Source organism: Rhynchophorus ferrugineus, unplaced genomic scaffold (assembly GCF_030347505.1).
Source record: "Rhynchophorus ferrugineus isolate W39M unplaced genomic scaffold, kcgeb_rfMv2 rfM11, whole genome shotgun sequence".
Taxonomy (NCBI): Eukaryota; Metazoa; Arthropoda; class Insecta; order Coleoptera; family Curculionidae; genus Rhynchophorus; species Rhynchophorus ferrugineus.
Window position 1 is genome coordinate 24,940,355 of NW_027472590.1, and position 12,810 is coordinate 24,953,164.

At 32.8% G+C, this 12,810-nt stretch overlaps 1 protein-coding gene across 2 annotated transcripts in view; it reads left to right on the plus strand.

Moving 5' to 3' along the window:
- Positions 1-12,810, plus strand: part of Ork1 (Open rectifier K[+] channel 1) — a 35,470-nt gene that overhangs the window by 17,061 nt on the left and 5,599 nt on the right. For both annotated transcript variants that reach the window (XM_076417715.1, XM_076417714.1), the window contains exon 4: positions 5,725-5,846. In XM_076417715.1, the coding sequence (XP_076273830.1) occupies positions 5,725-5,846 (122 nt within the window). The remainder of the gene's footprint in view (positions 1-5,724; positions 5,847-12,810) is intronic.

Below are 12,810 nucleotides of genomic sequence, written 5' to 3' on the forward strand. Positions count from 1 at the left end.
ATACGGGCTTGCAGGTTAAACTAAAGAAACTTCTCCCTCATCCGGACTATCAGCTACTGAAATCGTATCTCACTGACAGACATTTTATTGTAAATCAAGGCGATGAACATACCGAATTAAATCCCATATATTCAGGAGTTCCGCAAGGTAGTGTACTGGGTCCAGTATTGTATCTTCTGTATACGGCTGATCTGCCCACCACAAAAATAACTACTGTGGCAACATATGCAGATGATACAGCAATCTTAGCATCCCATGAAGATCCAGTCACAGCATCAATAAACCTACAAACCCACCTGGAGCAAATACAATTATGGTTGAAGACATGGCGCATTAAAGCCAATGAATCAAAATCCACGCATATAACGTTTACCCTGCGTAGAAGAACATGTCCACCAGTAAATATCAATCATCGTCAACTCCCCCAAGCAGAGCATGTTAAATATCTTGGTATGCATTTAGATCGACGCCTAACCTGGAAAAAGCACATACTCTCTAAACGGAAACAACTAGGACTAAAATTATATCAAATGTATTGGCTCATTGGGCGCAAATCCAAGTTATCATTAGATAACAAGGTATTGCTGTATGAGTCTATACTCAAGCCCATTTGGACATATGGAATTCAACTATGGGGTACCGCTAGCAAATCTAATATATCCATCATTCAACGGTTCCAAAATAAGGTGTTGCGTGCCATTGTTGATGCTCCGTACTATATTTCAAATAAAGTGATACAACGCGATATTCCTCTAGAACCTATAACGAGTGTAATCCAACGTGTTTGTGTGAAGTACTTTGAAAGAGTGTCAGTGCATCCCAATGTACTCGCTAATCAGCTAAATATGCGACGTGATAGTGAAGTGCGTAGACTAAAACGTTTAACACCACCTGATCTGATTACTGGACATATGTAGAGTTAGAATAAGCATTAGAATAAGTCTAATTAATTAAGTTAATATTTTATACAGAAGATTGCTTAATGAAGTGATTTTCTACATGCCATGTATATATAATATAAACAGAAGAAATACTTATTGCCAATAGGGCAGATTGTGGACTCACGAAGAGTAATAAAAAAAAAAAAAAATTTCTTGAATGTAACATAAATACATTTATTTATTGCTTGAAAATATTGTGGATAATGTATGAGGACCTCAAGATTTATTTGATAAAAAGACATTGACTAGGACACACGGAACGCCATATACATATATCGTACATCAATAGAATTCAAATTGCGGAATGACCTCTTCTTTATTTTGTGTGAATATATTTGGACGAAATCATATTTTACAATCTTGATTTTAATTAGCAGACATAGTTCTAATGCAATAGAAGAGAGACAGATTTCAAGTAATTTTTATTGTATTTTGATTATTTTCTTATTATTATTCTCCAATTTCATTTTTAAATCCTTTTTTGCAGAAAAAAACTTTTATTCCACGTAAGGCAAATATGTAAAATTGTCATAAAGTAGTTATTCATATGGATTATTGGTTTGCTCATTTTTTAAAATATTTCGATCGACATCTCCCTGGCTGACCAACATATATTGAACACAATATAAGATATTGTTTTGGGCTATTTACCTAGCACCGGATATCAAAAGAAGCTCCATACTTGGCTTCCAGTGAGATTTATTGAACAAAGTTTCTATTTGTCAATCATTGCTTCTATTGCTGCTTAATCGGAAAAAAACGAATACACGTGTTTTATAATCACAAGGACTGCACCGCCAGTTGTTGGTTTTTTAAAAATGACGGCCTTCTTTACTTTTATATTCAACATTATTGGTCTAATCATTTAGATATAGGATTACACTTTCAAAAACTATTAGTTTAGAATCACTGTAATTTGTGACATTTATATCATAGTTACAACAGTTCATAGACGCCTAAAATGGCAAAAAGGAAATAGATGTCTGTTGAACAGCAGAATGCTATCTGTACTTTGAAGCAATAATGATATACTATGTTATTTTAGATTAGCTTAAATGGCAATAATATAGAATAAAATGGAATAATAAATACTCATATAAAGATAATAAAGGTAATTTTACTTTTACATGAAAACGAACTGAAGGAAATTAAAATCGAAAGTGTCTGTACAAACAAACCAGTAAAATTATGTTGTCGAAATGAAATCTGTATTTAACTGTTTGTCAAATTTCTGCTACTTTAAATTAAACACGAGATAAAAAAAGGTTTCAACACTATTCACTGCTGAGGATGCCTATAAATAGATTGGAGTGGGTTAAAACCAAAAAAGTAAAACAAACTCATACTCATAAGAAAAATAGATTGGAGTGGGTTAAAACACTGAATAATGGAAATAAAAATTAAATGAAAAAAAATAAATGTGGACGGGCCGCAGAAGCTTACACACAGCCCAGTGCAGACCGTCAAGCATGGTGCTGGTGGCGTGATGGTTACTTTTTTTACTTCAGGAAAATGCAATTCCTTCTGTAGTGAACATAATTGGTCTTTCTAATCTAATCAAAGTCTTTCAAAAAGATAATGATCTTAAGCATTTGTCAAAATTATGTTAGGAATTCCTAGGGCGAAAGGGAACGAATACATTTTGAGAAAATAAAATGGTCATCACAATCTCCAAATACAAAGTGAAGAATGACTCGGAATACTTAAATAAGTTAATAAATAGAATAAAATATATACTATTTTTTTTAAATTTGCGCTAAATATATTTAACTAACTGTAACAACATATTAGTCATAGGTTTGAATAATATTTTAGTGTGATAAATCAAAACTCGAAAAAGGAGGAGGTTCTATGTGCGGCTGTATATATATATATATATATATATATATATATATATATATATATATATATATATATATATATTTAAGTATGTTCGCCGATTTCTCCATCACTTATGGGCCGATATTCAAAATTTTTTTTTTGTTCAAAAGAGAGTGCAATTCCGAGTTAGTCCCACTGGAACTAAGTCAGGATCTGTTGGGGGAAGGAGGTAAATCGAGGGAAACACTCAAATTTTAAAAGCACGTACAAAGTTTTTACATATTTTGTTATCTAAAATTATAATATATTTGGGTATAATGTTATTGCTGAGCAGATGTGATGGAAAATCAGAAGTCGTTCAGTGCGAAAGTCATTCAGTTTGCTTTTTAAGCACTAATTATAGCATATAAGACTTCGTAGAAATATTGTAGCCAGTTGTTTCTGAGGTGCAATTATTAAAGCGTTTAAATCCCAAACGGAGGTCGAAGGTGCGATTCCCGGTGCGGAAAGTAGTAATATTAAAGAAAATAACTGCATAATTTATTTAGTAAATATGTAACTAACTAACTAACTAGAGAGAAGAATTAATTATTTGTAATTAGAAAAAATTGAACCGACTTCAACAAATAAGTAAGGAACTCACTAAAAGGTAAAATATCATCTAACTTAAATTTATAACAAAAAAAAACGTTTAAAAATAAAATGTATACATAATAATAGTTGTAATAACTAAATAAACATAAACAAAAACGTTATTTAACCTATCTACTACACGCATTTTATATTCTACTATATACACACAATTTAGCTTAATACCTACCCTAATCTATACTTAAATCCCTAAACCTAACCTAATATATTTATCTATTTACAATATTATTTTAACTATTACCAACTGATGAAATCGGTGCCGAGCCCACACAATACAACGAAAATAATATAATTTTGTTACATATACAAAAAATTAAATTACGAACAAAAGAAATCTAAATTAATATAAATGTTTGGTTTTGGGTTGTATTGTAACAAGGTCAACTGTCAACTCAAAAGATGGGTGTATATAGTTGACAACTGTCGGATTATTAGTTTGTCAATTATAGCATTTTGAGTGAAGCAACTTTTGCTATTGTGAATGAATTTCGCGTGTTGATAAAATATTGCTTTTTGAAGGGAAAACATTCAGTTGAAAGAAAAACTTGGTTTGATGCCGAGTTTCCGGATACTGCCTCAGGGAAATCAACAATCAAGGATTGGTATGCTAAGTTTAGACATAGTGAAATGAGCAACGAAGACGGTGAACGCAGTGGACGCCCAAAAGAAGTTGTTACCGGCGAAAACATTTAAAAATCCACAAAATTATTTTGAATGACCGTAAATTGAAATTGAATGAAATAGCAGATACACTAAAGATATCAACTGAATTTGTATATCATATCATTCATGAATATTTGGGTATTAGAAAGCTTTGTGCAAAGTGGGTGCCGCGCGAGCTCACTTTTGACCAAAAAACAACGACGAGTTGATAATTCGGAGCAGTGTTTGAAGATGATCAAGCGTAATAAACCCCAGTTTTTGCATCGATATGTGACAATGTATGAAACATGGCTCCATAATTTCACTCCGAAGTCCAATCGACAGTCATCCGAGTGGACTGCACACGATGAACCCGCTGCAAAGCATGGGGAAATGCAACAGTCGCCTGGCAAGGTTATGGCGTCTGTATCTTGCGATGCGCATGGAATAATTTCCATTGACTGCCTTGAAAAAGGAAGGACCATCATCAGCGACAATTAGATAGCATTATTAGTCCGTTTGCAGGGCGAAACTGCCGAAAAACTGCGCATTTGAAGAAAAAGAAAATGCTGCTTCTTCGAATTGCTTCCTCATCCACCGTATTCTCCAGATCTGGCTCCCAGCGACTATTTCCTATTCTGAGATCTCATGTTCTCAGAATGCTTGCTGGGAAGAAATTTTGGACGAAACTAAGGCCTGTTTTGAAGCAAAGGACAAATCGTACCACAAAAATGATATCGAAAAGTTGGAGGGTCGCTATAATCAGTGTATCACCCTTGAAGGGAATTATGCTGAGTAAAAAAAACTAAAGTTGCCAAAAAAATGTGTTTTACTATGGTTGGCCGGGGAGTTTTCAATTGATCTGTTCAATAGATAGATAGGTTTAGGAAGGTATTAAGCTAAATTGTGTGTATATAGTAGAATATAAAATACGTGTAGTAGATAGATTAAATAAGGTTTTGTTTATTTTTATTTAGTTATTGCAATGATTATTATGTACATATATTATTTTAAAATGTTTTTTTGTGTTAAAAATCAAAGTTTGGTTATTTTTAAAATTTTATTGAGTTCCTTATTTATTTTTTGAAGTCGGTTCAATTTTTTTGTTAAAAATATTTTTATTTTCTTTAGTCATTTATTAAAGCTACTAATCCACCTTACAATTAACTTTAAACTGACTTTAACCTACTAACAAACAACTACAAGTAATATATCTCCCTGAATCTTGTAGTGTTCAAAAATTTAGTAGACCAGAAGGTTATTTTTTTCTTTGAAACGTCTTATTACGTTTTCCGCATTCAGAAATCTGAATGCTTCCCTGTTAACACGATGTCCTAGTCTTCCTTGATGGGAATTGGCAAAGTTTCTGATACTGCTTAATTTTATTCGTAATTTTGTAGTCTAAATGGCAACTTTATCAAGAAAAGATTGGATCTTCTGGGTTAAACTCTCTACTGTCTCTGCTACTTTAGTACTGTCCTATCATCAGCAAAAGTAACAGTTGTCCTAACATTTTCTCATTTTGTCCAAATTTTTGGACACGATTATACTGTATTGATCAATATAATGTTGAGTAACATGAAGAACTAAAGTTTCTCAAAGTGCCTATTCGCGATAAATATATGTGCCAATTTTTTCTACATTCATCAATATTTGTTTATATTTTCAGGCTATGGTAATCTGGCTCCCACCACAATGTTCACCAGGATTTTCATGATATTCTACGGCCTTATTGGTATACCCATTAATGGTATTGTCATATTCACGCTAGGTGAATTTTTCGGAAAATCGGTAAGACGAAAACAATTAATAGTTTAAGTAGTTAAGTTATTAATAGTTGAATTAATAGTGTAAGGTTGTTGATTAGCTTAAACGATTAATGAGTGATATTATTGATAACCTTGAATGTTTATGCAACCATTTATGGCTTTAATCAGTTAGACAAAAAAAATGTTGGCGCTCTCGAAATCGATCGAGACATGTCGGTTGACATCTGATTGACATATTTTGATTCGATTTTTATTCGATCGATGTAATCAGTGATAATCTTGGTAGGGAACAATTTTATATTGTTACTAAGGCATGGTTTATGTTACCGTTTATAATAACAAAAACGTAACTTCACTGCTATAGAATATTATATAGTATCGTGAATTGATAAATATATGAATAAATCAATATGTCTTATAAAACAAAGTTACAATTTTGGCACATCAACTTCAACTTTATTTTGGATTTGGTATGTATCAAAAGTCTAATGTAAATAAAATAATGAAACAAATATAAGTTTATCAAATATAATTTAACATTATAGTACATCTAATGAATATATTATTGAAGGATTTAAACTACAGTTAATTATATATCCATAATAGTTTGTAGATTAGAGTTGTTTTACTATATTTACATTAAATTATTTTCCATGTCACCTGTGGTATCCCCTGGAGGCTTAATCTACCTAATTAACAATCGTATATATTGTTTCCTTCGTTGCAGTGTTTCTTTGCCAAGTCCTTTTGATATAACTATATTTTTCCTTAGTTTCTTACGTTACTATATGTGTACTTGTTTTTTGATAAAATTAGATTTAATCTCTGTATTCTCCCTAATGCTTTTACCATATTCGCAAACAAGTTAGTATTCATTCTCTCCTCATACATTATAACCAAATATTCATATATATTCCGAACAAGTACACACATATCTATGCACACGACCCTTTCTTATTCTATAATATGTATCTCTAAAGTTTTATATACTATCTTAATTATATACTCACCTTTAATTGTTTCTAGTCTTATTACACTGTTTTGGTAATTGTCAGCATTGGATCATAATCCCTATTATGACTCCCTATTCAAGCTAATAGCTGAGCTGATAATTTTTCAATCTAACACTTGTACATGATTTCGCCATTTGTCAATTTCTTCTTCCGTGTGTCTTCTTCGTTCAAACTAAAAGTGTTATTGTATATAATGTTTCTTTACACATAATTAAACAGTTTTTGCTTATATATCCTTCCCGACCATGTCTTCCTATCCATTGTAGTAATTCGTGGGTGTGGCAAACCGCATATCAATTCAATTAGATGGAATATACAGTGATAATATCCTGTAGCCCTATTGTTCATGTCATCTCGGTTTTTTTTTCAGGCCTATTTCTAAAAAAGTAAATTATATAAAATCAATGAAATAATTCATTTACATTTACCGAGTAACAATTTTAAATAGTTCACTTTTTTTTACATGCTCTTATTCAAAATTTAACTTAATATTTTGAAAGCCATTTCTTAATTACAACCTTTTTATTTTATATATTTTATGAACTATGTTCAATGTCATAGTAATGTTGCGAGATTGCATATATATATTTACTTTTATGTTTCTATAAATGCATAGAAACATATAAGTAAACATCGATTTTATGATCTATTATGGTATTGGTGCTCAATGTTGAGTCTTTTAGGAGTAAAGGAGGAAAATATAAAAAATAAAGCCATTTTTACAATGTCATTTCTTAAAATACAATAACTCTTGATTGAATTGGTCATTAACATCTTGAATAATAGCGATAATTGGTGGTAATGATAAACTGTACTTGGATGAAGTATGACGTGTGCGCACGGTACGAAGGAAAAATAACGCACGACGTACCAGCTTGTATGTCTTACTGACGACTAAAAATAATGCTAAGATAAAGCTATATTCTCAATTAAATAAAAAAATTAACAATACTGTTGCTATTTTGTGCACTCACTTCTCCATATCCAGATCCAACTATGATGAACGTGCAATGCGTACTAGGGAGAAAGCTAAAGGCCACAATCTAGAAACGCTGCCACCAAGAGCTAGCAGAAACTACTTTCGGCTTCTTTTGATGCTTCAAGTTATCCATCGATCGTAACTATACATCAGTAACGATAAATCAACAAATAAATAAGTAGAGGACAATGAATAGAGGATAACAAATAGAAAATAATAAATACAGGATAATATGTGAAGGATAATAATTAGAAAACAATTAATGGAGATTTAATAAATCATAAATGGCAATTAAAAAGAGAAAACTGGATTATAAATCACAGCAAAATAAACTGAATACGAAGAACGTAGTGACTCTGACAGTCGCGTCTTTAGAAATGAACTCTTATGAAATCATATCATCCCTAGAACGTCATCACATCTGACAAATACAACCCCCGATAAAAAAATCAACAATGTTGCCATTTATGGTAAATGCTAAATATTCGCAAAGGCGACAAACTCTACAATTGGAAAGAAGCGGCAATCCAGCCTAGTTCCTTAACGTACTCGTTCAAACCTAAACAAAATTAGGGACTCAAAATTAGAAGATCATAAACATTCGGAACGGTTTATGATTTCCTTGAATGGACACTGTCTTTCTCTGTGTTTTAGGCAAAAGAAATATCGAGAAGATATAAACAGACAAAACTCACTTTTATAATAGTTACAAAATAGTTCTGTATAATTTAATTAATAATAATATTAGTTAGACCATTTTTTAGTCATAAATACACTCATTCGTTGTCATATGTTATAATAATGACATAGGATTAAGACAATGATAATTTTACAACCTTAGATTTGTTATTCGCCGAAGTTTGATTCCATTAACTGATAAATTTTCATTCAGAAAGATAATGAATCATAACAAATTCGGCTTCATTGGATACTCGACAGAGACGGAAAATATTAGATAAGAACAATAAATCAAATCTAATTATCCCCATTAGATAACCGGCGACAATATAATTACAACGTTTTCGTTGTTAATACACTCACTGCGAACATCGCTTACAATTGTATACACAAACAAATCCGAAACGGTGTAGGGGTATGCAAATACAACCGTTGATGCGCACGCGAATAGGGTATTCATTGCAGTTTAATTCGGCCTTTTAGTACATCCGTCTCGTTTATTGTCCTACTGGGTATTTGATAATGCCAACCATTTTTAGTACTCCGGAACGCTTCGCTTCTTTATGTGTATGTGATCGCAAACCCACGGTCAGTGTTGAAGGTGATGAACCCAGACTATATTCAGTCTATAAATATGTTACAATGAATACAGACAGAAAAAATTTATTTATGTACGACATTGAGTATGTCCAAATAGATATTCGAAATGGTATTGCCTCTTTGCCATTGTGAAATCATTTTAAGAAATATACAAATCTTGGCGTTTGCGATTGTATCTAAACGACATAAGCATAAAGTAAAAGGAGTTTTAATAAATAAGAATTAAACATTGAAACTAACTGTATTGAAAAATCTCCGGCCTCCAACTTTTCGATACCATTTTTGTAGTACGTTTGTCCTTTGCTTCAAAGTAGGTCTCAGTTTCGGCGATCATCTCTTCATTCGACGAAAATTTCGTCCCAGCGAAAATTCTTTTGAGATTTGAGAACAGGAAATAGTCGTTGGGAACCAAATCTGGAGAATACGGTGGATGAGGAAGCAATTCGAAAGCCAATTCATGGATTTTTGCCATCGTTTTCACTGATCGGTGACACTTTGCAGTGTCTGGTGAAGCAAGACTTTCTTTTTCTTCAAATGCGGCCGTTTTTCACCGATTTCGTCCCTCAAATGGTCCAATAATGCTGTATAATTGTCGCTGTTGATGGCCCCTCCTTTTTCAAGGTAGTCAATGGAAATTATTCCAAGCGCATCCCAAAATACAGACGCCATAATCTTACCGGCCGACGGATGCGTTTTTCCACGCTTTGGAGCGGGTTCATCGTGTGCAGTCCACTCGGATGACTGTCGACTGAACTTCTGGGTTCATCCATTGTCACACATCGACGCAAAAACTCGGGTTTATTACGCTTGATCATCTTCAAACACTGCTCCGAATCATCAACTCGTCGTTGTTTTTGGTCAAAAGTGAGCTCGCGCGGGACCCACTTTGCACAGAGCTTTCTCATACTCAAATGTTCGTGAATGATATGATGTACAAGTTCGGTTGATATATTTAGAGTGTCTGCTATTTCATTCCATTTCAATTTACGGCTATTCAAAATCATTTTGTGGATTTTTTTAATGTTTTCTTCGGTAACAACCTCTTTTGGGCGTCCACTACGTTCACCGTCTTCGGTGCTCATTTCACTACGTCTAAACTGAGCATACCAATCCTTGATGTTTGGTATTCCTGATGCAGTGTCCGAAAACTCGGCATCAAGCCATGTTTTTGTTTCAAGAGTATTTTTCCCTTCAAAAGCCAATATTTTATCAACACGTAAAATTCCTTTTTATCCATTTTATTCACAATAACAGAAGTTGCTTCACTCAAAATGATATAATTCACAAACTAATGATCCGACAGCTATCAAATTTATACACGCATCTTTTGAGGATCAGGGCTAACGAAAGAACATATGGATTTAGTTATATTAGTGCCATCTATATGTCAGGCCGGGGACTTTTCAATTGACTTGTTATATTACAAGACTTAACATATAAATTGAGTAGTATTTACGCATCGCATTATTTACACAGAAGCAGTATTATGCAACAATGCTTCTATACTGGTTTTGGTGTTTGGTGGCCATTTTGACATCAATGACAAAGCAGGCGAAAAGAGGCCATTAAACATTAAAAACGCCAAATTATTAGTATTAATAATCTTGGAGATGACTCAAAAAGCCAAAATCGGAAGAGTTTTGGGTATGGAACCCAAAGTCATGGAAAAACTCTTCAACAGTTATAGAGATAATTCGTGAAAAGGCGCTGGTACTATGGAATCTGAGTCAGCTCGCATCTTCAGTAGTGCATCAAAATCAGTTCAGAGCGATCTCCTAAGAACTATTTCAGTCTAACGAAGCCATTATTGGCCCATCTGTATGAAATATAGGACACTAATAATTTAACTGAATAAGGCTCCCAATCTACAAGAAAAATTGTTAAAAGAGCAAAACACAAAAAAAAACTGCCTGGTTTGCGAAATTCTTGAAAACATTAGTAGTAATAATTACAGGTTATAAACTGGTAAAGGTTGTTTTATTACTCTGAAAATGTCGAAGCCATTAGATAGTCAGAGGTAGAAACAGATTACGTCTCTAATCAGTTATTTCGAAGAAGAACGAATTAATATAATAAATGGATGTACTCTAATGTTAATACAAATTGTACTTGATAACATTACTTTTGTTTCATTATTTTATTTAGATTATAATGTTCTTATATATTAAACACAAAATTGATGCGATAAAACCTGAAACTGATGCGGCAACATTGTAAGGTTTTGAATTTATATATTTATATGACGTTAGTTCACTGTTTTGTTGAATGTACTATAGTATTCGAAGTCCTATATTTATTCTTGTTAATAAACAAGTTAATATTATGTTAGTACTAGTAAATATGTGGATATTATTTGACAACAAATTTCATATTTGTCAAATAGTGTAGTCAAGAAATAATATTTTGATAACAGATATATTTTATTGTATCTGCAAATTATCACACTACATTTAGCTCAAAAATATGTATATATAACCCTGCTTTTATAGGAAACACAAACAACTTTGTTAGTAATACATATTAAATTAAAAAATAAATCCTCTCTCTGTAGGATCTCTCTTAAATCTATTTACACCGACCAAAAACGAAATTAGCCGTTTCTAGGTTACCACTATTGCAAGAAATCCTTACGGGAAAAACGAAAATACGTATAGTTTGCGGTTGACACTAGAGAGATTTTATAACAAAAAAAATATTTTAACAAATATTGAGACCCAAACATTATCAGTATCAGTCAGTTTTTTGTGTTACAGTGTTGTTCTTTTCACATATTTTAATGTCTATATGTCTCCTTTTACCAACTATGGGTTTAGCTGAACTGGACTTACTATTTAACGTGGGCTTCAAACCACGGTCCTCCAACTTAGAAATCATCCCAAAAGACATCCGGTCTTACCCAGCCTGGTTACTGGCGTGACTGGGATCATTTTCCTTGTCGGATTTTACACTCTTGCCTAGGACAATCACAAATATTAAACAATCACGGCATAAATTTACGACCATGCCTCAGCACGATTCGAACCCGCGGCTATCGTAAGAGTAGGAGGACCGTCCTGTTGAGTTTACCACTGCGCCACCAAGCTGGCCATTGCACTGTTGTGTTGCAGTTTAGCCAAACATGTTCTGTGTTGCATATATTTTATACTGGAAAACGTTAATAAAAAGTATAAAATAAAACCTGCATGATACGCGATGTATATTTAGTAGTAAGGTGTAAGGCAACGTGTGTTTTTAAAGCAGCTGCAATTCTTAGCTGAATAGTATCTAAATAGACAAAACATCCGACAATTTCTTCAGTGATTGTGGAAAGGACTGGATAAATGTTGTGTTCTACTGACTCGTTGCTCTAAAACTTCCAATAAAGATCCAATTACGTTGACGTTTGGCACTTGTACTGGCCAGAAAAGATGCTTGAGGATAATCTGTTCATCTTCAAACCAAGACTGAATCTTTGTGGCTGTGTGTACATATGTTTATAATCATCCAATGATTTGGGCTCAAAAATCGTGGTTCATTTTGTATGTGTCGAAAATTTTAATCAGTTTCAAATATTTCCTGTCAAAATTTTCCAAGAAGCCTATATTTGTAATAAAATCGTCAGGAAATTAAATATCATAAAAATATAGGAGATGTTAATATTCTAACAAATGTAACTTATATTCAAAATATCAATCACTAGAAATAATTATTTAGCCTCCTCTCCCCTCCCCATCATG